The sequence below is a fragment of the Sitodiplosis mosellana genome, unplaced genomic scaffold (genome assembly GCF_009176505.1).
Source record: "Sitodiplosis mosellana isolate CC-2019 unplaced genomic scaffold, AAFC_SMos_1.0 Smas_scaffold_6150, whole genome shotgun sequence".
NCBI lineage: Eukaryota > Metazoa > Arthropoda > Insecta > Diptera > Cecidomyiidae > Sitodiplosis > Sitodiplosis mosellana.
In genome coordinates, this window is record NW_022601391.1 from 1,429,312 (window position 1) to 1,456,945 (window position 27,634).

At 36.5% G+C, this 27,634-nt stretch overlaps 2 protein-coding genes across 5 annotated transcripts in view; one reads left to right on the forward strand and one right to left on the reverse strand.

The window, feature by feature from the left end:
- LOC129574036 (maternal protein exuperantia) overlaps positions 1 to 27,634 on the reverse strand; it is a 249,156-nt gene that overhangs the window by 137,822 nt on the left and 83,700 nt on the right. The window lies entirely within an intron of this gene.
- The window catches only part of LOC129574034 (nucleus accumbens-associated protein 1-like), a 48,293-nt gene that overhangs the window by 2,607 nt on the left and 18,052 nt on the right, over positions 1 to 27,634 (forward strand). For 2 of the 4 annotated variants that reach the window (XM_055455340.1, XM_055455338.1), the window contains exons 1-2: positions 5,796 to 6,195; positions 20,647 to 21,531. In XM_055455340.1, coding sequence (XP_055311315.1) covers positions 20,749 to 21,531 — 783 coding nt within the window. In that variant the 5' untranslated portion in view covers positions 5,796 to 6,195; positions 20,647 to 20,748. Of the gene's footprint in view, positions 1 to 5,795; positions 6,196 to 20,646; positions 21,532 to 27,634 lie in introns of those variants that run through there. The other 2 variants (XM_055455339.1, XM_055455337.1) reach the window with 1 other exon arrangement.

A 27,634-nucleotide genomic window follows, 5' to 3' on the forward strand; every position in this document is an offset into this window, starting at 1 on the left:
CTACAGCCATTCAAAAGCCTGCCACGGGTCGTTAATTTCATTCAAAAGCCTGCATTTTTCAATATTTCTGCATTTAATATTCAAAATAGTGAAAATAGAACAAATATTAAGATATTTGATTGAAACTGATTCTATGGTTCAATTTTCATGAGCAATAAATGGATCGTCACGAAGAAGACGTTTACTTCATACTCTTCTATCAAATTTTAAGCGAAATTTGAAATTCCGAGCCCAATTTATAGCTCGATATATGTGTAATTTAAGTAGCCGCATGAAAGAAAAAAAAACACAAACTTCTAATTATAATTTATGACGAGTAATATATGTAACAAGAAATATGAAGGTAAAAACGATGTAAAGAAGCACAAAAAAAGAGAGAAAAGGCGATGAATCGTGAAGCTATTCTTTTGTTGGTAGTGCTATTGTTGTCCTTTAGCATTTGTTTGAACTACTTATGCAAAGCGATGCATGTGCCAAACCCATTGTCTGCACGCGAGATCTTTTTTATCATAAATTTTTTTTGCGAATATGTGTGGCTATTATCGAGTGCCCTTCATTGATTAATAGTAACGTTCCAAAAGGTTACTGACGAAGTGAGTGAGCGAGCGAGCGAGAGAGAGAGAAAGAAAAAGAAAAGAGACTACAAAAAAAAGGTCCAAGTCAAAAATTATAGTTTCATAACAAGAGGTTAAGTTCTTGGTGTGTTTCTCTCGCTCTTCCTCCCTCTTCATGTGGTTCGCATTCAGTGGCGCGAAGCCAAAATAACCGGAATCGATTAAACCTGAATTATAAAGACATCGTGATTACAAAAATGTACATTTCAAAACAATCCTGCTTTGCAAATACATTATCATAATTGAAAATTATTTCATTTGGACTTTTGTGGTTTGTGTGTGACTTCTGGATTACCGACCGTCCGACCAGCACTAATACGAACCATTTCAAACATACGGAAAACTGATAAAAATACAATGCTTCTGAAGAGAGGAACTAGAAAAAAATACAATATAAAATGTACGGAAAAAATTGCTTGCTTTCATTCAATGAAGCTAACCGTGGTAGAGGCAAAAAAAAATAGGAAACGGTGAGGACGACAATCTGTCGCTACTTTGTTTCTGCTGTTTTTTTTTTGCATATTATTTGCGGTCGATTAACAGCGAATCTATAACAATAACCGAGCAGACTGTAGAAAAAAAACCAAATAAATACAAAAAAAAGAGTGCATGAGAGAAATATGAATATAAGCCCACCAACCACAGACTCCCCAAACAACATTGGAAATGTTCAATAGTTGCACGGGTTCGGTGTCGCGAGTCTAATGCTTGCCAAATCCGTCAGTCGCAAACACTTCGACTGTGCATGTGTATGTGTGTGTGTGTGTGATTCACGTGCTTTTCAGAGGAAATTCGAGAAAAAAAAAATCATAAGCGTTTCGTATTTCTGGCGAGTGTACGGTGTATGTCTTGTTATGCTACCGGTGAGTCGGCCGCCTGCTACTGTACAATCGCTTAATTTCTTTTTTCCGCCTTTTTATCTTTTCTTCATTTTATTGAACGTGTGTGTGTGTGGATTTTTTTTCGTTGCTCCATTGTGCAATATTCTATCAATTTTAACTCGTTCAACCGAACGATGATGTTTGTTATTAGCTCGGGAATGATTGCGCTGAAATGAGGCAGAGAAAAATAAAATCCAACATTGCATCCATTCCAATTCCACTCACGTACATCATGTACACCACAATTTCAAATGATCGCAAATAAGAGCATGGCACAGAGAGTAATAAAAAAAAGCACAGAGGTGAACAGAGCCAACAACAGCAGCAGCCGACGCGCCATCACTCCTGCTGCTGCTGCTGCTGACAACAATCTACTGAATTTCGTTGAAATATTATATTGTTACCGTAAATCAGCTGAAGAGCAACGAAACAAAACGAAAACTAAAAAAAAACCAACAACAACAAAAACATCAAATGAATGCAAATATTTACAGAAAAGAAAAACATTTCCAATAACAAATCTGCATCATCGAAAGCCAAACAATATGCACATTTTCATAATCGGCGAAGGGAAAAAAATGGTATACACAACAGTGACTACTGGTTACGATGGCATCTCTTCGCATTTCGTTACGTGCCGTCATCATTATTATTATTATCATCATCAATTGTAATAATTATTAAAATGCTCAAAATGAAAATAGAACGAAAACAATCGCAGAAAATAGGCGAATCGAAGGAAAAATACACAAAACGATACAAACGATACAAAAACCCTGACGAAATACTGGAGAGAAAGAAAGAAAATGATATTGGTTTGGTGTGCTCGATTTCATCTCTGAATACTGAAATTAACGAAGCATCTTCTCGTAATGTCTCTTTGTTCATCTCTCTCTCTCACCCCAAGTTCCCTAACCACTTTACGCCCGCCAATGTATAATAAAACCATCTTTTCCATTTATAATTGACCTTCTCCAACTTCATCTCTAAAATACGGCGAAAGAGAAAAACAATCATACGTATCGCGCATCGTCGACCACAAATCCATCGTACAAATGGAAAGTTCGCCGAAATGCATATTTTCACCCGAAAAGAAATGTTCCACATCAAATCAAAGCAAAAACAAAATACCGTGAGGTGAATGTGTGTATACTAATAGGTATGTTGCAAATTTCCTCTATTTGAAAACAATTGATTTGTGATTCGTTAGCCGACCGTAATGCCATAAAGCACAAATTTACCGAGGTCAGTCTCTTTCTTTCTCTTCCGAACATCATGGCATCATCATGGCCAACGAAGAAATGTTCGCATTAGCATATTGTGAAGAGCGCTTTAAATGTTTCATTCGATGATAATAAATTGGAAACAACTCAAGTACAAGAAATGAACAGAAAGAAGAAAGAAAAACGTAATTCAACGAACCGACGACCAAATGAACTCAGCCGAGCGCCAACCAATGAAATAAAACAATAACTTTAATTCAATGTTTGATTCCGAAATCATATGTTAACGAAAAAGAAAAAAACATCCACGAACGCAAATTAAAGCATGGGCACAACCGAAAAAAAATTAGATGCTATAGCGAATAATTGAGTATTTTGGAACGAGTCTCGTGGATGCCTAGTGCTATATGACTACGAATTGAGGGAGCAAAAAAAAACAAGATGAAACAAATTTCGAGAAAATTCCATGTTGAACGATGGTAATGTGTCTCTGTGTGTTGTTTCACTACCGCAAACAATTGAGCATTTATCTTCTCTCATTACAGCTGAGCTAGTGTGCTATGCAATGTGTTGTTTTATTTCCTTTTCTCTCTCTCTTTCTCTGTCTCTCTCTGCCGCCCTCTTTCTCCTTCCATTCAACTTACCTTCGATCGCTTTCTTGGCTTGCTGTTACTGCTTTCAACCGATTGAATCGAATTTGCATGCTAATATTTTTGATATTTGTTGTGCGCTGCATTATATTCACATAATCATCATTCGCTGTTGCACCGTACACTTTTGCATTTGCCATAACATAATTGAATTAAAATTTATTGTACATTCGGCAAAAGCCACGATGAACAAATGAAACCAATCTACAGCACAGCCGATTTAATAGAAAAGGAAACAAGGAGGATGAAAAGAATATTAAAAACTTTGTGTGTGTGTGTGTGTTTGTTGTTGATATTAAATATGCAAATAAATATGTTGCATTTGATCGCACACGATGAACATGAAATCGTGTGGCTACTTGATTGTGCTTCTGCATTTCGAATGCAACAAATCTCTGCCCCGACCAATTGACGGTAATGCATAGAAAAGCGGACGATAAATTAAGAAAATTGCAAGCACACAAAATCCATGCACATAAAACATTTCGATCGGTTTTTTTTCTCTTTAACTCATTGCCGCGTTCGCTCTCTCTCTCTCTCTCTCCCATCTATGGCTGTCGCTCTTGCTCTTTCAAACACCAAATATACACACACATAGGGAGGGAATCATTCCATTCACAGCACAATAATTCATTATTATTACGGGAATTTCGCAATTCCAAATGATTTCCTCGTTCGTCGATTTTATGCAATTTCCAATTCATTATTTATTTGCATATAGTTTTTTTTTCCAATCGGTGAAAATACCATCGAAACGGGTTTCTCCATGATTTGATCGAAGATGGTCTTTATGAATTGGTTCAAATGATTTTGTTTTGGTTCTTGCATTGCAACCAAGCTACCGGTGTTTCGACATGATTATATTAAATGAATCAACAACGACTTTGCAATTTTGAGTATAGCTGTGCCATATTCGTATCTTAATAACCATCCTAATAATTTTGAGAGATTATTGAGATCCGATCATAATACCGATAAATCTTAATAACGCTATCAACTTTTTATCAGGTTATTAACTATATTCAAATAATAACGTTATCGGATGAATCTTAATAATATCGTTTTGAAGTTATTAAGATCGAATCCTGATAATTTATCAACATTCAATCTTAATCTATATATTAATGTGCTAGCCCAAAAAGTTTTGGTACCATTTTAACCATTTTATACCCAAATGATTTTGATGCCACTGGTACCATTTGAAAGGTCGTGAACATTAGATGTGCAGAATTCCATTCAGAATTCACATATGTCAAGTTTGACATGAGTTTGAAATATGTTAGAGAACACCTTCTTCCGGGTCCCGGGTTTCCCAAAGTTTTTCGAATTTTTTGTTTTTGAAAATAGCAGATTTTCATTGTATTATTTTTTCTTTGAGTGTGTTATTCAATTTGTGAGAAATTATTATGAGTTGTTTTGAAAAATTTATATAATTATAAAACATACAGATAATGCTTTGTGAATGTGAAAATGCGTGCAGAACCGGAACGGGAGCGACCCGCGCGAAGCGGGTCTGCATATATATGTGAATTGGCAATTTTTAAATTTGTCTAAATTTTTTAAAACCAACTTTATTAATTTCTCACAAATTGAATAACAAACTCAGGGAAAAAATAATACAATGAAAATCTGCTATTTTCACAACAAAAAATCCACTCACGGAATCAATAACACGTGCCATTCAAATTTTCAACCATTCCATCAATTTGAAAAGAAGTGTTTATTATTGGCCGATTCATCGGCCACTTGGCGACCCTAGTAATCATCAAGTTCTGGAAGTGGGTTTTAGTGGATCCACAGGATCGACCAGAACTGCTCCCAGTTCTGGAAGTGGATCTTCAGGATGGGCCAAGGGCAGTGTCAAACCGGATCTGGTCCATCCTGAAGATTCACTTCCAGAACTGGGAGCAGTTCTGGTCGATCCTGTGGATCCAGCAAAACCCACTTCCAGAACTTGATGATTATTAAGATTGAATGTTGATAAATTATCAGGATTCGATCTTGATGACTTTCAAAATATATTATTAAGATTCATCCGATAACGTTATTAATATCCTGATAAAAAGTTGATAGCGTTATTAAGATTCCATCGTAATAACGATATCGAACGATATTTTTAGTTTATTAAGATATCTTGATAAAAAAAAATCGTGAGCACAGCTATAATTTTGAGAAAGCAGATTTATTACTTTTCCTTCAATGGTTATTGCTTCAATTTTCAGGAAAATTCCTTTTATTTTCGAATGAACATGCATAATTGCACGGTGGAAAAATTCTGTTTCAGTCGTGATAATATTAAGAGCGAATAACACTAAATGCTTGAATGCATCTCATTTTAATGGAGTTTTCGTTTCTTTATTTTGTCGTGTCGTTTCCTATTTGTGAATAGAATCGAACTTCAACGATTAAAAGTAAAATTATTTATAGTTTTCAACGAGGAGTTCTGTCTATCAAAATTCGATGAAACCAACTTCCAAACCCATGAGACGGTGTGTGGCTGAATATTGACAACATGCTGTGCAAAATGGTGCAACAAAGAGTTGGTTGGAGATGCCACGATTCGAATTACTTCAGAAAAGATGCCGTGATTTTTGGCAACCAATAGAAATTGCAAGAAATCCATCATCCACCTTCATCACAGCCTAAGGCTTTTGCAAATTATTTACCAAAAATGATGCGAAGTGATTTTGGTGTTGGTTTGAGGGATGGTGCAGTGCAGATTGAAAAAAAGAGGCAGGGAACAGCAGACAGCTCTCGTACACGCAATCACGAAACCACGGTAGTATATGCGATTAAGGAAATGTTGCGTGGAAATGAAATTAAATAAGTAAGCAAAAATGAAAAAAATAAATTGTCTGAAGTCTCGAAAGAGTGTTCCGTCGTGTTGCGATTGGCGGAGCGCACACGGAGAATCAATCGCTTTCGGTCGTGTCTTTAATAAAATAAATAAGAAAATTGACAAAATATGGCGGTGGTAAATTGCAAATGGGTTTGCATGGTGTCGAGGCGTCAACACACGGATTTGATCAGCGGCTGCATGTGCAAACCGAGCTAGTTAGGCTTTGTCTTGCCTTTTTGCATCCGATCGCAATAAACATAGAATTTAAACATATCGAATAGAAAATGGTGGAAGAAATATGCGCAATTTATTCTAGCCTATTCTTTTGTTTATTCCTGGATTCAATATCGATTAACAAAAAAATGCACAATGAATAGATTTCTATTATGAATAGAGTTCATTTATCAAATCGTTAACATTTTTAACAGTGCCCGTACAATGCGTACCATTAAAACTGATATATAAAACGGTTCTTGATGAGAATTCCAAGAGAAAAAAATCCTTTTAATTCCTATTCTCCGACTAAAAATTGGATCTCACATTTCCTAGACTCGTTTCGACATGGTTCGGCTAGAATTGCATGGCGAATTCTGTTTTTTTTTTCGTTGCGTCGAATAAACAAGCATCAAACTCTGGCAAATGAGCGCGAACGAGAGAGAGAGAGAGAGAGAGAGAGAAAAAAAAAATTGTTGTAATAATATTTTTGCATGAGAAGCTCTTCAAATTTCGTTTTTGAATGCAACACAAGCCATCATCGCCACTGGCCACTGCCATTATCATCGAATATCGATCCAAATCAAATGGTATAGTTAGACAGTTCTAATGGACCATAAACTCATGGGCGCAAAACATAAAGCCAACGTTCTCGTGCGAAAAAGAGAGAGAGAGAGATAGAGCGAGAGAGAGAAAACATGCATCGCGAGTATGTGGACGAAAAATGCCACGACAAAGCAATAAACGAATGGCTGCACCTGCATCTAGTGCTTTAGCCGTGGCGCGCGATACGAGTCATTTCGTATATTGACTTATTTTTTTCATCTTTTTCGCGAGTTACATCTATTGTTGGTGTGTCCCTTTTTAGGGAGAAAACATCCGCATGTAAATGAGAGTGTCCATCACCATCGTCTGTGATGTGTCCAATACATAACCGTTATTTATCTTGTTGGTGTTTTTTTCTATGAATTTCATGTTATGTTCTGTTTTACGACTGGACACTGCGTTCCTTTTTTGTTTTCTTCTCTTTTTTTCCCTTTCGCTCCTGCTCTTGCTCTCTCTCGCTCTCTCTCTCCCTACCTACCTCTGCCGATCTCGGGAAAAAAATGTGCTTCGATGTAATTCCTACTTCGAATGTTCATGTGCATGACCACCATCAGTTAGCGCGAACGTAATTCATATTCTTTCGCGATTGCTCAAATGTAAATCATCCACCGTCATCATCATGCATATCGAATGTACTTCAGCCTCCCAGTGCATGCACTCTCAAGGACTAATTTAAATGAATTTAGAGATGAGAAAACAATGTTCTTTTTCTGTATTTTTCCGAATGAAAGAAAACTTTTTTGAAATTTTGCTCTAATTTGGTTATAAAATTTTGGCTTAAGTTAGGCGCTGTTGGTTTTTTGACTGGTTTTGCAATTTCTAATAAAAATTCATCCAAGGTGACATCAGAAAATCGCATAAAATTCGATATGCGAAAAAAGCGCACGAAAAATGACAGCAAACGGATAAATTTATAATCAGTATATGCAGAAATGATACAGCGAGAAAAAAAAGAGTTGTATGTTTCTTTTGAAAAATACGATAGGTGGTGGTGAACATTTTTGTGTGGTGTTTCGAAAAATTTGTGGATCGTTGCATATTCAATGGCCGTCGGTCGCGCGCACACACATTCGTCCATATTTTATTCTATTAGTCTTTGTCGAACAGACGAAAGATTTTTCTTTTTATTTACCTGGCCATTTCCGTATGCAGTCGTGCTGAAATATAGAAAAAAGTCCTGCCACTTCGATAAGTTAACGTATGGGTATTTCGTTTTGCGAGCGAGCTTGGGCATATTTCACCGTAAGTATCGCACAATTTTTTGTTGTTGCTGCTGTTGCTGCTGCTGATGGCGGTGCTGTTTTCTCGTCTCGTGCTATCAGTGCGAGATGTACTAATATGCTCTGTGCAACGTTCTAGTTTGCTGCTGATATGCATTCACTTTGAATGCTTATGAAAATTCGTATATTGAATTTATTTGGCGACTGTTGGATACACAAAGCGCAAAGTGTATACGTGAGATTTTTTACAATATGTAAATCGGTCCGGGCGCTTTATATCTAGGCAATAAACTCCTGAAAATAAATGATACAGAGCGTGTACGGTGTACGCACTGCAAACAACCATACATCGCTAATGAAACAGAAACAAAAGTGTACAAGCAAAACAAATATACGTTTTTCGTCCAGTGCCAATGGAAAACGAAGAAGAGAAGAAAAAAAACCCGGCAACGGCAGCTCACCGGGATTTTTACGTTTATTTGCTGCGAGAAATCTAATGCGAAAAAAGTAAAAGACGCACTCACCGTTTGACGGTGTGAGGGAGACACACATACACATAGGCGAGCGAGGGAGAGTGAGTGAGTTCGTCGGTTTTTTTTTCCAAAAAGCGCGCGCAACTCGAAAATAAAACAATGTAAACAAAAACATAAAAATACGCTATTTTACTCCGGAAAAAAAAATTGAATATAGAAGTGCTCGCCATCAGCAGTCGAATTAAATGGTCGCGAAGGTTGCAATAAATGCACGTAAATGTATTGAATTTGCTTTTAACGATGAAGCCGATGCAGACGACAACCGATGATGATGATGATGATGACGACGACGATGGCGATGGCAAAGACCTCAGCTCTAAGAACTGATAGAAGTGAGCGCGAATACGGTAAACCTACCAGCACCAGCCCAGATTATGTGTGTGTGTGTGTGTGTGTGTGTGTGTGTGGCGATGCTGATAGCAATGCCTGCACCAGAAATAGAGACATAAACGAGAGATGTTAAATTCAAAATTACGACGACATATGTCGTGCATGGAATGCCATCAAAAACCATTCCATGCAGATATATAGATCCATTATTATGTTACTGACCAATGTGCGCAGCACGAACCACGTTCAAAGTCAAACACACAGAGACCAGCCCGTTCAGATTTGTTAGTGCCATTATTGCTTTTAATTTTTAATTTCTTCCTTTACATCGCCGTTTCATTTTCCGCTTGTTTGGTGACTGCTTCTCTCTCTCTCTCTCTCTCTCTCTCTCTCTCTCGGACCATTTGAGCAAATAATTTTACGTTTCGATCAATTCCGTATACTTTTTTCAGAAATTAAATTTTAGTGTTTCTATTTCATATCACTGCAAAATATTCGTATTGCTCTGATTTCTTTCATCAGTCTGAAATTTATAGTTGGTAAACAGCTTGAATGATAGGATTTTTTTGACATTTTCGAAAAAAAAAATCTTCTGAAGTTTGATCGCAAAAATGTTGTGATGACTATGTCGGCATTGTGAATGTTTCAATTGTTTGCAAACTAGTTTACATAATCTCTATAGCTTAGCCTAGGTATTTAAAATATTGCTAGTACATCTATTGCTCCGGATAACCACATTTTTTTTGCCATAGACATAGCATTTAGAACAAATCGATGTAAAGTGTTTAATTCAGTTTGTTTTCAAAAATGTACAACATGCAAAATGTGTTGGCAACCAAAAAAAAGTGAGTAATATATTTGCTTGAGTGACGAACATCAGTCAATCAATCAACGGCATCACAGTTAAACTAATATACTTTTTTGGTCTCAGTGCAACACATGTAAAAGGAATTAAATTATCACTACGTTTTAGAAGTAGAGAAAAAAAATCTCGTCCACCACGAATACAACGAATTTATCTAAAATTCGCTTTGGCAAATTAATTTTACGGTGGTAAAGCACCGATCAGATGATTGAGAGCGAAAAAAAAGTGCATGGTACACAAGTCATGGAATGGGCCATTGTTTGAGTGTGTGTGATGAAACGTAAAAACCGAACAAAAAAATTAAATGTAAAAATTGTAGTATGCAAATCGCAATTCATTAACATTTACGCTAAGTGCACTCAGCATACCGCAGAATGCATGCGAAAAACAATCTGCGGGACACTCTCGGTTGAACCGCATAACTTTTGCACTTAATTCATTATCAAAGTTAAACTAATTTTATTTGAAGGTTTTTTTTTTAAAAAAAGAATGAAAAGGGGATTACTTGTTTTCCCCTGCATTTGTTTTCAATTCACATTTCTAATAGAGATATGACAATTGTCGTTTCATTTTGCCTATTTATTTTCGTGTTTTTTTCATCATCATTTATTCAAATTGCTATGTTAGTCAAAAATGGGAAGTGGGTTGTTTGTATACGAACTTGTTATGTTTGAATGCGGTAATGCTCGACTACTCTAGCCATTATTGGTGCTGTTGTTGTTATGATTAAAACATTTGAAATCGATTGACGACAATTGAGTTCTTTTCTCTCTCTCTCTCCTCTCTCTCTCTCTCTCTCTCTCTCTCTCTCTCTCTTTCTCAATGACACACCACACGAAATAGGGAAACAGGAAAACCCAATTGCAGTATTAAACTACAAATAATCCATGGATTTTGTGACAGATGGGCGTTTTGTATGACGTTAATTTCATTTCTCCCGTTATTTTTCTCCGTCTCTCTGTTCGGTTTTTTTTTCTGTTCTCTCTTTTTTAGTTTCGATTGTATTTTTTCTTCTTCAGTAAATCTGTATTTCGTTTGTGTTGTGTAGCTATGGCATAATTTGCATAATGAACACCGAAATAAAAATAAAAAAACAACATGTTTGCAATTGCAAACTGCTGAGTTGAATAACCCGCCGAATAAGTGGACAAAAGAATGTAAAGGCAATGGCACAAACCGATATAGGAAAACGGAAGGAGCATTAATATGACATTTATTCATTTATGTGCCTACCTTAATTGAAAGAATGTGCATTGTTGACGACCGATGACACAGCGCGAATTCGCTGTGGGAAATCGAATGGGATGTTATTGTTGTATATCCGCCGATGCAGGATCACATGTTGAGCCATAAACACGTGAAAATGTTCATCTATTTAACGAAATTAAGCAATTTTACCATCGCAAACACGGCATTAGTGTCAAAGATTCTTGGTTTCGGACTGTAGAATTGGCGATTTTGTTTTTGCTATACTAAATTGATGTTGTTGTAATTTGGTCCGCTGAATTAAAGCATTGAGTTATTAAAAATTGTCTCTTTTCACTGTCGCTCGAATTTTCTCGCCAGATTTATTTACATAAATACATTTAGTGAATGCCAAATGTGTCAATATTTTGTTGTTGCTGTCACTGCATCAAGAAGTGCATTTCATTTGGTGAACAGAAAAAAAGACACAGTGATAGACATGCAAATATTGAATTATATGCAAAAGCCTTGCATTGGAATTTCGTTGTTGTTTTTACTTCATGACACAAACGCGCTTCAATATTCTTTAATTGTTTCGGTGTATGTTTCAATCAGTTTTTGCTGTCATCAAGCTCTTTTACGCGTAGCCACTCGCCCATCCCTCAATTCCGCGTATGAAAATTCAGAAAAAAATCATCGTGTCTCAATCTAAAAAGCCCTTCGCATGAAAATACATGAAATATGGATGCCATTTCATAAATGTATACCTCTGTGACGCTACAACGACACCGACACATGCACACATGCACTCAGGAAAAAAGAGGCCCGCAAAGAAGAGAGGGTAAAAATGAGAGAGAGAGAGTATAAACGATTTTATTTAAAATGTGCATGTCGATTAAACCGCAAATATATCAATTGATTTCGCATTTGTTGCCGTTATTGGTGGTGGAAATGAAAAAAAGCACTTCGCACTCGAGCACATCACATTTAAATGGTTATTAAATTGCAAAATAACACGTCTGTATGTGCGTTATTGCGTCAAATGTTTTTCAATCGGCTCCCTTCCATTCCGTATCCAGCACTTTGCACATTATATACACCGCATATTTGTTTTCAATTTTTATTCGCGCGACAACGCTTTTTTTCAATCCAACGAAAATTGTGCAAGAGATGTGGGAGAGAGAGATAGCGAGAGCGAGAGAGAGCAAAAGGGTGAGCATAAAAAAGTTAGGAGGATAAAACCAACTTCGCTCCGCTCTGCGTTCTTGAGTTTTCAGTTACTTAATCTATTTTGTTGTTTCACAACAAACTATTTTTTGGCGCACTACATGAAATGTATTTCATCAAAGTAACTTTGAAGTGATATATTTATTTGTAAAATGAATTACAAGATCTTGGTTTAATTTCTTTTTTTGAAATATACTGCCTTTGGTTTAAATTAAATAAATAATATGAGCTTCGAATCTAAAATCACTTTAAGACTCAGAAAATATTATACGAAAAATCAATGTAATTTTTAAAAAACATTTGATAATAAAAATTTGATTGGCGCTTTGAGATATTATGCACCTATTCGTCGTTACTGCCACTGTTTTAAATAGAATAAAATATATGAGCATAAAATTCAAATTCACCATAATTTGTTTCAACACTCAAAAAGTATCTAGAAAAAAAGCAGATTAGTAGCTCTACATTTCATGTAGTGCTAAAAAGACACATAGGCAAACATCAAAATATAAATGCTTGAAGCAAGATGACATTTTTATCAATAATATAGTGGAAAATGACATGAAATGTGTTCTGTCCTGTATTTAGTGGGCAAAACAGCCACAGAAAATCGCTTGACATGCTGTACAGCACGAGAGAAAAGGAAATCAAGAGGGATGCATTACGATGCGCCGGTAGTGTGGGTGCATAAGAGAAAGCGAGAGTGGAGTTTTGCAAAAGAAGCCGCGAATAATGTCGATAGTGCGACGGCGGTGAAATGACGATGAAATGTGTAGACGCGGAAAATGGAGATATTCTCATTCTGCAGAAAAATTCAAATTGCATATGGTACAGATGCGTCGAGGCAGCAACGGATACATATATGTATTTCATATGCGCTTGAACATGAGTACTGGCTGCATAAAATGCTACACTATCACCGAATTGACACATCGAAATGCGGATGCATGCAATCGGATCGAAAAAGAGTCGAAATGCATATATATATATATATATTGAGACCGAGGGGATGGGGAAAGAGAAGAGATTGAAGCGAAGCAATGAAAAAGAGGGATAAGTACAAACGACTAGATGGGTGAAAGAGATGGCCAAGGCATAAAAAATTAAAAGTAAAACAAATGATATTGAGCGAGAGAATGAAGCCGCTGAAAAAGGGCATATATGCAATCCTTTGTATCGTTGATGAAAAACTGTCGCGTTTTTTTTCTGTTTGAATGTGTGTGAGTGTGTGAGTATGTGTGTCGCCGTTAAGTCAAAGGCTCAAAATACGGGATATTCCTTGCTCTGTCACTGTCTCACTCGCATTTTATGTGGCACTCGTCGATTTCGTTTCCTATTGAATGGGAATGGAATACAATCAAAGCACTCAAGAGCGACTCGTTGTTTTTGTAGCTCTAAATTTCTCTCTCTCTCTCACTCTCACTCTCTTAGCTGGCTGAAAATTTTCCAATCGCAGCTTTAGGCATTGTGAATGATGACGTTGATGATGCAAGTGTAAATCACAAAAGCAACTCACAAGTTGAGTGTTGTGTCGATAACTGTTTTTTGTGTTTGGCGGTTATTCAAGTGCGACTCTCTCGTCTAAGCACGCACATTCCTTTTGAAATTGTGCGATCAATGGAATTAAAGCCGCAAAGTGAGGTTTTCTCTCTCTCTCTCTCTATCTCTCTCTTCTGTACCATTGAAATGGATAATCCTTTTTTCAGTCGTCTGCGATGAAGCTTTCGGCAGGAAAAATCCGTCATTAAAACGCGCTGATATTTTAGATCATAAAATGCTTTAGCAACCCGATAAATACTTGAATTTAATAAAGCCGTAAAACCGTACAGTTGCACCACACACCGTTGATCGGTATGCAGAACAGTTCACACGGTTAGGGCATAGCGCGCAAAAAAAGTGCCAATCAACAGGATTTTAATTAATCAAAGTGCAGTTATTAAATTGTTGAACGTGGGTAATTCACATCGATAATTTATCACATGAATTTCATTTTGTACGCTCACAACAGCAACAACAACAACAACAACAACAGAAAAAAGAGATTTACGAACGCACGCACAAGAGTCAAACCAAATATACAAAAATTATATGTATCGCAAAAAAGTGTCAGAGTTCACACGCATACAATTTGTATTGCATGTGAAACGTGCATGCTTGAACTACTACTGCCACCATTTACTATTGCTTCTCAACCAGATTCACTCATTTATTTAATGTTGATTTTTTGTTGTTGTTGCTGTTGCGTAGTACCGTAATTGGTAGTGTTGATTATCTGTATAGGCCGTTATTCGCCTTAAATTTCGTATTTTTATCACCCTTGCACCGGCTGCCACACTCTCTGCACTCGCTCTACGTGTGGAATGTCATTTTTTTTGTGTGTAAAACTGCAGTCCAGTGTTGTTGCTGCTACTTCTACCTCGGTGTGCTGCAGGGTGTTGGGCAGGGCGTTTGTTATTGTATGTTCGGTTTGGTGTTGCGGATTTTGTGGCATTCATTTTTCTGTGCCACGAATCTGTGCATTTTTCAATTATCTACCGGTAAACACAAAATTGAAATAATAATAACATACGTAGCAAATGACCGCACACATTTTTACTATTTATACTTGTTGCAGCACAACGGCAATCAGAAGTGCATCAAACGCACCGATTGACACTCTCTCACACCGCCATTCAACCAAATGTGCACTCTCGCCATCGCCTCTCCACCCCCCACCACAAGAGCGGCCACAGTGTTTGTGCGGCGGAAAATCACTCTCAATTTATCATATCATCCAGTCAATCGATCAGGCAATTTAGATTTTCGACGAAGCCAAATTCAATTCTTAAGAAGTAGGGCGGTGAAATGGTTCAAAAGAGCAAATCTTGTAACGATTACCAACTGTAGTCGTTTTTTGTGCTATTTCTTTCGGTATTCATGTGCTACTGCATTTTGGAATTTTCGCCCGATGGAGCTCATTAATGTTTTTCATGGTCAAAAATGCGTGTTTTCCGCCTTTAAATAGATATTTTGCGGCCAAAATTGTGTGTTGTATATTTGGAATTGCAACACAATTTTAATGGGCTGTTAAGCCCATCAGTCGAACAATAAAATCTGCAATTGCATTTTGCCACCATCACCAGTGTCGCCATTGCCGCCACCATTTCTGTTGCCGTCGACGGCACTCTCATTTAACCGTTGCTGCGAAAGTTCGCGGTATATTATTTTTTTTCTCGTTCGTTGCCATCCGACACTGTTTATTTTTCACAACATATCACAATTCGATGCAATGATACCGCTATCAAACCGTCGATTTTATATTGATGTGCAAACATGCTAAACGCCAATTGGCTCCATCAACAATTTCATATTTGTTCATCATGCACTTGAATGCAAACAAAATCACACATTTTCCCAGCATCCGAACGTGAATCAATTTAAACAGTGTGCTCTGTCTCTCCTCCTTTCACCCCATCGCGATTTCCAGCGATTTTTGTCGATTTCAATTTATTTGTAAATCCTGGCGAGACCAGAACACACCACTTGTTTTTGCTGCATGAATCCTATGAATTTTTTTTGGGGGCCATTTGTTTTTTCTTTCCACTCCTTTTTCGGAGGAGTTCAATGTAAAAGCTTGTCGATACTTCATGGCCATCAATCAGATGATTTATGGAACAAGTGTATTATTTAATTGCTTAAAATGCATCACAAACGTATGTGTTGAAAAACAAGTTCAATTTTAATTTCCATCCAATCAACGCTAATATTTAAAATGAAGGGCATATTCTTAATGACGATATTAATTTTTTGTTTCGCATTAAAAAAAAATAATCAGATTTTACAATTTACATTTTACATTTCCATTTTAATTAGAGTAAACGGGCAAATGTAACGCACGAAACAAAAATGTAATGAATGGCCAAAGATAAATCGATTGGCTTCTAATGAATCTTTTGTGTTCGTTTATGCCAAATAATTACAATGTCGCAACTGAAACGAATGATGATGGCGATTTCATTCCAAGAAAAAAAAATCCATCGTCGTTTTCGACCAAAAGCAATTTCATAAATAATCTCATTGAGTTGACTAAAGCGGAATAATTTAATAAATAAAATAAATGGCCGTTGTTCACGTTCCATCGATGTGGGAAATATCAACCTAAACTTTTACCTTCTTCTCTTCTCTTTTTTTTCCTTCTGAATCATTGAAATGGATTCAATTATTTATTGCTTAACCAAAAAAAGGTATCATTTCGAGTATTATTGTAATCGATGCGTTGCCGAATTTGCGTTAATAAATACGTTCGGGCGACAAAATCAACGAAAATGCAAAAGTTTAACGGCATCATGTCGAAAGGTGTAATGCATATTGCGGACACTATTTAAAAGTGTTCACTTTTCGTGTGTCGTTCAGATGTGTAGATAATTGTTGGTGATAACTTGACGCAAACGGTATTTTTTATAATGATTGAATCGGTGCATTCAACGACAATGAATATATTCGTTTGAAATCGTCATTACATCGATAAAATCGTCAATAAGAAATTGAATCACGAATTCGGTGTATGCAACGACCGAAACTTTAATGTAAACGAACATTTAACTGGTTCAACGCATCGAATGAAAACCCGAAAAAATATTTAACCATATTTTTAATAATAATATATTTTGTGTGCATGAGAACGAGCGGTGCATTCGTACGCGGGAATACAAATCATATTGAGTGTCGAGTGGTACAATTTGCCTAATGGTGCACACGATGCAACTTATATGCCGATTGCCAAAAATGAAATTAAAACAAAAAGTAAGCCAACAACAGCAGCAACGAGAGAGAGAGAGAGAGAGAGAGAGAGAGAGCGAAAAAAGAGAGCGTCGATATTGGTAAAGAAACCACGAGTAAAACATGAGCATCATGTGATTATTGAAAATTATGCGATGCCATATAATTTTCGGTATACGAAATCCGATGCAATCGCACAACCAATGCCGAATAAAAAGCACAACTGAAATAAAAGTATTAATTCGGGAAAAAAATGCGAAAATTCGATTATAAATTAACAAAATATGAATTTACATAATTGTTATTTCTTGCTTTTTTTCGTGGGCATAGAGAAATGGATGCAGTAGGCTTGGATTTGTTTAACATCTTCGATTTTTTTTCTTTTTGTATGATATACGTCTGCGACTGTTAATTTGGTTAATATGTGTGCGCGTCCACGTTGTTCAAAATTTAGTCTGTCTTTTTTTCTTTGCCCGTTTTGAACTCAGGAAATAATTTCAATTCATTACAAACCAATCGCATTTTATTTGAGGCAATGCACAATTGGCATCTTGGTCTTCCAATTTCAGTGTATTTGTTTCTCTCTGTGCTGCCCGCTTTGTACCACTGTTTACAATATTCCGTACATAATAATGATTAAATCGTCTTATTGAGAGCTCTCTGCTGAATTTCAATTCCTTTTCTCTCTTTTCATTATTATTTTTATTTCGTCTTTCCATTTATAATTTCGGGCGATTGTGCGTGTGTGTTAAGTAAATGCCGCATCATCAAGTCAATATCGATGTGCGCTTATTTGCCAGACAAATCGATAAAAAGGCTGCTTATTAAATTACATCTTTCTCACTTTTTTCCACTTTTTCCTCTCTCTCTCTCTCTCTCTCTCTCTCTCTCTCTCTCTCTCTCTCGACATTCACCGCAAATGCGCACAAAAACATATTGACCGACCGCTTAGGGGAACCAATCGTACATGGCCAATAAAGCGAAATTAAAACCAAGAAATCCGTGTAATTAAATATAAGAATTGGAAAAAATGTGAGAATGAGAATGTGTATATATTATTATTATTTACCACATACAGTCTGAGTGTGTATACGGAATGAAGAAAGCATTCGATTCGCATGATCATGTGTCACAGTGTTGCTGCGAGCGGGTAAATAAAGAATACTGTATGCAATATCATGATTATTGCTATTATTCGCGACTCAATAAAATGTTGTCAATGTCGAAATGGTGGCCATAGCACGAAACGACAAATTAACCAGAGAAACTGAATTTAAAATACGAAGAAAGAGCGTAATTAATAAAAACATAATCCTCTTGTACAAGTGTTACGCTCGTTCATTCCATTTTCACCAGCATTGAGACCGAACCGGACCATTGCACCATCGTCCACCAAATATATTTACTAAATTGTTCATTAAAATATTCAATAAATAACTGATTTCCATAAAGAACGAATACACAGTCGAAGCGAAAACCAATTATATGAGAATCAGTATTTCATTTTTTTCTTCTTCTTCTCTGGTTTGTTTTCGTAAAAATGCATCGCGCATTTTATGTGTGTGTTTACAAACAGCTTCGATATCGATATTCTCGCATGGAAATTGCTGTTGTACCGCGTGAGATAAAGTCTTCAGTTTTCTTAATTGATTGGCCGTGCGCATGTGCATTGCATACGAACAACAACAATCAAAACACCCAAAGAAAATTAGAAAAAAGAAGATTTAACTATTTCTATAATTCCATGAATATTTAGCGCAGTTAATGAGCAAACAAAGTGGACGCGCATTAATGATCATATGCCAAATGACTAATTGAATAAGCTTCTGATATGTCGGATTATGCAGATTGATAGATGGCAATCTATGAAACTTCCTCAACGCGTATAACACCAAGGACACTGTGGCGGATGACTTCATTTCAGTAGCCACAAATGGTGCAGTGACTTCAATTGAAGAAACTCTTAATTTAACGAATAACGGTGATTTTCATTGGGCATTACTTATGCTTACAATCGCAACTAATACCAATGACACCTGCTTTAATTTTAATAATTTTTCACAATAATTTCGTAATCTTCATAATTTCATCGATTTTATCGATGATTAATCAGAATTTTGTTCCGATTTCCACGCTTGAAACACACAACAACCACATCAATAACAACAAATATTGTAAATTTGCACATTACAAACAAACCATATTCACACAGAGATTAAACCAATACCATGGGTCATTTAATACCTACTGCTGATTCCCTTGATTCGAATAAGTTTTATGTTGAAAATATGTAAAAGTTCGATATTAATTAAAATAGCATTTAAAAACAGTTGCGCGCTCATATGACAACATCCTTCTTTCAAAATGCTGTGTCGCATACATGTATTTTCTGGTTCTCAGTCGACTTTGCTCAAGCATCAAATTAGGAGCCGAATCAAAGCGAGAAAACGGTGAAGAATTAAAAAAAGAAAAACAAAAACAAAAAGACCGACCGACACAATTTCGAATAATAAATTTATTATAATCGTTGGTCGCGCTTATGAAATCATATCACATGAGATATAGAGACAGAGAGGGCGAGCGAGAGAGACGGTAAAAATGAAATGGTAAAATTCAAGAGCTAAATGCCGAAACTCATACCAAATCTCGTTGTTGCTTATGAGCATGTGTCATTAAAATAGTTTAATTAACGAAACAATTTATAAAAACTCATTTGTAAACTGCTTGAGGCCCCGGTTTGAAGGTAGTTCCGAAATCAAATTTTGTTGTTGTTATTGTATTCAGAAAATAAAAATACTTCGAAAATGAAGTTCACACGATTTCTATTGACTAGATCGAGAGGAGAGTAAGTTCATCTGACTTTGTTATGAAAGAGAAGAGTAAGTTTCTTTCGACTCAAAAATGGTTAAAGGCGAGTATGTTCATTTTTGGCGGGTCCTCGCGGTTTTCCACGGTTTCCGCGGAACTGATAAGAGATAACAATTTGGTGTCTTCGGCAAAGTTGTAGCACTCAAGGTCTTCTATAACATTGCTGAAGTCAGTTATCTCTTATCTCTTATCAGTTCCGCGAAAAGCGCGAAAAATGATAAGAAAAAAAAAGTTCTATATGAAATTTGCTTTTTTATGTGCGCGATTTACGCGCAACTGATAAGAGATAAGAGATAGATGTTTTCAGCAGTGTTATAGAAGACCTCAAGTACTACAACTTTGCCGAAGACACCATGTTGTTATCTCCTATCAGTTGCGCGAAAACCGTGAAGACCGCAGAGGCTAGACGGTACTACAACATACTCTACTTTAACGCCAACAGAATCATTAGAAAACATACTCTCCTCTTTCAAAATATATTAGAATTTTTTCACATACTCTCCTCTCGATCTAGTCAATAGATTTATAATTATAGAACCAAAAAACTAATTATAATTAGTTTTTTGGTAGAGCATAGATTTATACTTTGTATTTTACCTACTTCATTTGTCTTTATTATTTGTTGATGTTTCAGATTTCGAAAAGATCAAGGCTGAGTGAGAAGGTGCAGGGGAAAACACGGCGCATCGAAACCAAGCGAGAAGAAAGAAAAAAAGAGAGAAGAAGTAGAAGCGATATGTCAGTGACCGCAAATATAAGTGACAAAATACCCATGAAACTTAGCCAAAATGTGGAATCGCAGGCAGCATTTTGCTTGCGTTGGAATAATTTCCAATCGAATATGTTGGATGTGTTTGAGCGGCTATTTCTTGACGAATGCTTTGTGGATGTGACACTTGCGTGTGAGGGTCAATTAATCAAGGCACATAAAATGGTGTTGTCGGCAAGTAGTTCATATTTTCAAGAAATTTTCACAACAACACCCTGTACACATCCAGTCATCATCATGAAAGACGTTCCGCTAAAGGATTTACGCAAAATTCTCGAGTTTATGTACAAGGGTGAAATAAATGTAAGCAAACCGGAGATTACATCGTTGTTGCTTGTCGCTGAGGCGCTTCATGTACGAGGACTAGCACAAATTGACACAAGCAACGAAGAACCACAGCCATCCACCTCAAATGCGGACGTTTTAGCGGACATGCAAAAATCCAACAAAGTGAATCGGCTATTAAAACGCGAATCATCCGTTGAGTCATTGGTTTTGATCGAAGACGAATCATTACTGCAGCCAGCCAAACAAGCCAAAATGACCGCCAATGACACAAGCCAAAAATCAGAATCGCCACAAAACACACCAACCGATGAACTAGCCTATAATTCGATGCGCGAAGCCGAAGATGATTTCCTTGAAAGTGCGGCCGAATACGATGCGGATGATTTCGATCCAATCGCCGTCGATTCCATTCAAATCAAACAAGAAGAAGATATCATTAGCAATTACTCAACTGATAACGGGGTAAGTAAGAGAGAAACGTTCTTGCCAATTTTCTTGAAATGCCTATTTGCAACCGATTGTTGCGGCGCGCGAATTACACCGTTTGTATGATTTTGTAATTGATTATCAAGTAGTATGGCTTCTTTTTTTTCGTTAAATTGTGGCACGCCTTCGCGTAGCATAGATTTTTGTTTTTCACGTTGTGCTTTCAGTTTTGATATCGTTCAATTTGATTATTGGATAATGAGTGAGTGCGTTTTTTGAACGTAAAGGAGAAAGTGTTATTGATCGTTTTAGCTGTTTTGATAATTGGTGAATGATCTTAGTTGTTCGTTGTTTCTCTTCCTTCCCAAAGGTAAGTGCGTGAACTTTAAAGAAAAGAGAATCAAATCGCCACATCGCTTGCTCGTTAAAACACATTCTGCGGTGCAATGGGTTTTTTTAAGCTAAGTTAAAAGAATATACAAATTAATTCTTTAAACACATTCAAATCTATTTCATAACTAAATAATTAATTCATCATTTAATCAACGGCTGATGGTTAGGAGAGATGGAGGGAGTGAATAAAGCTACCACCAACCAGTGTTTTTTTTCTCCTAAAATGTTTTCCATGAAACGTACGCATCCGCTTCATGCATTCTTATCCGATTGTGTTGTTTATGTGCCAATTACTCGCCATTTTTGAGTCATTAATTATAAGACAACGCAGATTTTCGGAATTCCATGGCATTTTTCGGCGTAAACTAAAAATTGCGAGTGTTGCCTCGAAAACATATCCGATTTAATCAAAATTACTATGGAAGTAAATGACAAAATTTACTAAACAAAAACGAATGCGGTGCAAACGGTTGGGTGCCTCTTTCAATTCAAGCGAATTTTGGTTTTATGGATGCGTTTCCATTCGGTGTGTGGCCTAACATTATGTTACACGTGACAATTTTTGATGCAGGACAACCGAAATGCATGCGATGAGAATGTTATTTTAATACTTGTGCAATGCATATTACCGGTTTTTTTTGCACTATTGAAACCCTCAAACCGCGTTGTCGAAAAGCCGAACGATGCGCGTACCCCCTGTAGATAGTGTACGATGTGGCACATGTCGGTGACACACACAAAAGCTCAAAAATATTGAGCTTCAGCCAAAAGTTAATTATAATCACTCAGCTTAATAAAATAATTAGCTGAAAATTGTGATAAAATTATAATTATCGTCTCATTAATGAGTGACACCGAAGTGACTTTTGATTGAATGAATAAATGCCAAAACTGAAATGCTCTTGTGTGTGTGGCACTCATATTTTTTCCTCTGTTCTCGTCGTCAAAATCAGCCCGCCATCCGTATCAATTGATGAAATGCACAAATTGGATAAATATATTGATGTAACTATCGATGCAACGACGACCATCGTTACCGCTGCCGTAGTTGCTGTTTTCATCGTCGTCGCCATTCAGCCTAGACTACACTCCGTTAATGAATGTCGTTTTCACATTTTATTGACTGATTACTAGCAAACAACTGATTTTAATGAATAAATCATCGATATATTTTCGATTCGCTTCGTTCAAATCGAATTCTTGTTTACGAAAACCCCGTACGCGCGCTTGATTTGAATTTCCGAGAAATTCATTTCGGCACTTCGTTGTGTCGAATGTCCTGTGTGTGCCCTGAATTTATTTTCACATCAACCAATCCATATTTTATAATCGATCGGCTCAACGGAAACTAATCTAATCAAAAATTTAACATCTCTCGTCTCGTGTTTCTTTGCTGTAATAACCCGCACACTCACATGAACATGCACATCATAATCGTAAACCAAAATGCGATTCAATATTGCAAGCCAACATTGTGATTTAGGCAAAACACCTCCAAATACCATATGTATAATTGTCAATATATTCTACGTATGCAAATGAAAATCGATTTTATTTACTTTTCCTCTCTCTCCCACCCTTCGATCTCACGGTGAGACTCTCACCCCGATTGTATGCGAAAATTAATAAATATCCTCGAATAATAAATGGTTTGTATACACGTGATTTCTCTCGCATGAACCTCCATGACCAAATGAAGATGAGCGAATTTCCATCATCCGACAAGTGACAGTGAATGAAATATCATGCCATGCGATGAGCGGCATAGTACACGCAAAAAAAAATATGGTTAAACGATTACGTTTGACTGGAAGTGGAAAACACATGCCACATTATTTTATGTATAAAAATGCGATGCATCCACTTCGCTGCACAATAAACAACTAATACACTTAAGCGTTAAATTACTAAATTGCATGGATGGCATCACTTCAGCCTGATTTGATTGTCATTGATGCAATTTATACAAATTTACGGACACAATATTGATATATGTGTTTATCAGTGATGCCGCCTACTGTGCTATGGCTTTTTTTCGCTCACTCTCTGTTGGCGGCAAAATACAGATCAAAAATTACCAGAAAAATTGGTGCGAAAATGAAATTATTCATGTCGAAGCGATTGATGTCGTATCACTTATTCAGCGCGAAAATTCTGTGCACAAGTAATTAAGTTATTAAATATTGTTTGCATACTAACTTTTTGTACACATGCCATTTGATTACCGCGTTTTGCGCGCGCGTTGTTGACGACCAAATTTTGCCGTCAGCCATTTCGTTGTGCTACATTTTACAGTCGCATCCATTCGTTAACGTTAACGATATAAAATATTTTGATTTTGTGTATATTTTTCTTCCGGATTTTGTTTTTGTTTCTATTCGAATGCACGTAATTTAGAATCGAATCCATTTATCTATATATAGTATATAATTTTCAACATTAGATAGCTACGGTGAACAAAAAATGTCATGCAAATAGTAGCAATCCGGCAATTTCATCGTCAACTCACTCTTCATTATCTATTTTTTGGCATAGAAATCAACGAAATTTTTTCTAATAAAATGGTACCATACTATATGGCCGAATTGGGGGGAAAAAATATGTAAATTTTGTAAAACGAGTTGACAATGAAATATTCGTTGATTTACACATCCCAATCACTTTATGCGATATGCACGAACACATTCAAACATTTACGAATGTTTTTTCCCCCACGAATTGCCCGTATGGATAATTTCGATAAATACATTAAAAAATAAAGTCAAACACATTTTTAAAACAGCGCTCCAAATCCGGAGAGCATTTTTCACCCGGTCTGTGTTTTTTTCTTTTCTGGTCTCAATGGGAGCAAATGGTGGCCATGTGAAATGAAGAAAAGAATAAAAATATATCAAATTATTTGGGTGACCGAACTCAACATCAGCCTTAAAATTCAATTAAAGTACAGGGATACAAAAACAAAATCTGCGTTTGTTTCTGTTCATTTTTCATCGAATGAATAATCCATGTGCCATTGCGATTTGTTGCGGCAACAGCAGCAACAACAATAACCGCACAACACAACATAAATTTTATGGATATGAAGAAAAGCGACTGTGCTTTCCGCATTTTAAACTTCGATGGGATTTCTTGTGTCTCGCATTTTTTTTTAAGTGACAATTATGAATACCAAAAGCGAGACTTTCATCCAACCCATTTCAATAATAACAGAACTGTTGATTATCACTTTGCTGGGATTTCGCTTGTAACTGCTGCATAAGTCGTCGAACCAAATAGCGGGCAAATTTTTTATGTTTTATGTCGTAAGCGTTCGATGCATTTCATTGGTGTTCATCGTAGTGGGCGAAAATAAACTCTCTCATTTTTTCTTTTCAAATAAGTGTTTTTCTTTTTAGACGGCTCCAACCATTTCTTAGTTAATGAAATGAGTACATGTTTTGCGCTCCACCTACAATTCGATCATATTTCCTAATAATCAGTTTCCGCAAGACTTGCAACACTTATTTGTGTATTTATTTTTATAGAAATTGAAAAAGAAAAATGGGTGATAAATCGTCCAGGCATAAAAATACCATGTTTCGAATGGTGAGTGGAAAATCGCGTTACAACAATGAAATGGGGAAGCAGAGGAAAGTATTTCTTTTTCTGCCGTTCACCTTCGAACATGCTGAAAATTGACAAATTGACAGTAGTCGCGTCCAGGGCAAAACAGATATCGAATAAAAAGGAAATAAAATAAGAAATAGAAAAACTGACAGAGTCGATGCACAGAAGCATACACATTCACAATTAATTACATTTTCTCTGCGCGTACACTGTATTTGGTCGGTCTGTCAGTGTGTCTTCAATGGCTTTTTCAAGCACAGGCCATCCAGCAAAAGAGAGACACATAGACAGACACAAAAAAGTGCGCCACAAACCAACCACATTGCAATGCGTTGTTTTTTGTCTCATCTCGACTCCTGCCACCAGTATCATCGTGTCCTTCGTGATTATAAAATGTTATAGATTTTCTCATCAATTTTTATTCTATATTTTCGTATTTCTTCTGGATTGAAAGAAAAAACACACTTAAAACGAATCATTGATGACAATAATGGGAGCGGGAAAAAAAATGTTGACGAAGAAATGTGTGCATGAAATGTGTCTGCACACACACAGGACATGGGCAAAGCATTGGCACGACATTCAAAAACGTGTCGAATGGTCGGTTGATTTCGATAACTGTTGTAATGGCTATGATGATTACAATTGCGACCGAAGTTATTGGCACGATGATGTTTCCAGCGAACATGATTTTTCCGTCGTCGCCTTCATCTTCTCCCATAGAATATACAATGCATATTGAATGCAATTATCCAAGTAAATGTTATAAAATTCACCACCGACACAGCCAGATGCAGAGAGAGAGAGAGAGAGAGAGAGAGCGAAAAATGGGGCGGAAAAAAACACATGCTAAAGAAATTAAATGGAAAATAGCAAAAAGAAAGAAATGATGACGAGAGCAATAAAATCACATTGGATATGAAAAAAAAATTCAGCATTTTTTTCTATATAATATTCGACTCAAATATATAATAGATGTATACACGTGCCTGCTTGCAGCCCAAGCCAATTGTAGACCGGAACAAAAAAAAACGACCAAAATACAATTATCAATTCAATCTCTGAACCCAGGCTTTGTTCGTTTTACTTGAACTGTCGTTGACTTGATTTATTTTCAATTTTTTTTTCGCCTCTCCATCGCCTATGCGCTCATTTCAACGCGTTCAGTCACGTTGTAAAACTTCATCAATGCGAATCGGTCACAAGAGGAAGTTTTTGATCAACGACAAGTTATTCGCAACTATATCCCGTGCTTTTCGCATTTCAGAATCAATGCCGGTGATATCTGATCGACATGGTCGACATTTTGTGCCATTTTATGTGGCGTACTAAATTTCGAATAAGCATTTTCGAAATACAAATAACAAATGTGTGGGAATAAACCCCTCCCCCCTATTTTAATTGCTCTGACACGAATAAACACGAATCTATTTGTTAATTAATAAAAACACCCGTTTTAAATAAAACGGTTTAAACAGCGACGCGCTGCAAATTCATTCATGATTTTGTGTAAACATTGAATTTAAATTTGTATGAAAAATAAGCAAAAGACATGCATTCAAGTGGTGTTCGCGTGATTGCATGCAAAATAAAAGCGCTTTAAATTTTAACACTTTTCATAAATTAAATCATTGAAATATAAAAATAAAAAACACATACAAATAATTGACAAAAAAAAGAAGCGCAGCGACGTTGTTACGCAGAAAGAATTGAAGAGAGAATGCGGAATGGAATTGGGTATGGGGAATCGGAATCATTGAAGAAGGACCCAACACAAACACAGGAAAAATCGAAACAAAGCGAAGAGAAACAAAAAATAAACCACACGAACATAAGCACTGACATGACACGACACATCCATTCACGAAATGCCGGCTTCACACTGGCCTTTGTTACTACTGACTTCAATTTGCCACCACTTCGTTTAAATGAAGTTATTGTTGTTCTGTGTATGCTACAGCCGACCATACATTCGAGAGATAACACACGCGATAATGCAAGTTAAGTGTTAAAATGCTTAACAACCTAAACGAACATAATAATGTATTATAACAAATAAATTGAAGAAAATCTAGTCAAGCAACTGAACAAGCGAGAGAGAGAGAGAGAGAGAGAGAGAGAGAGAGAGAGAGAGAGAGAG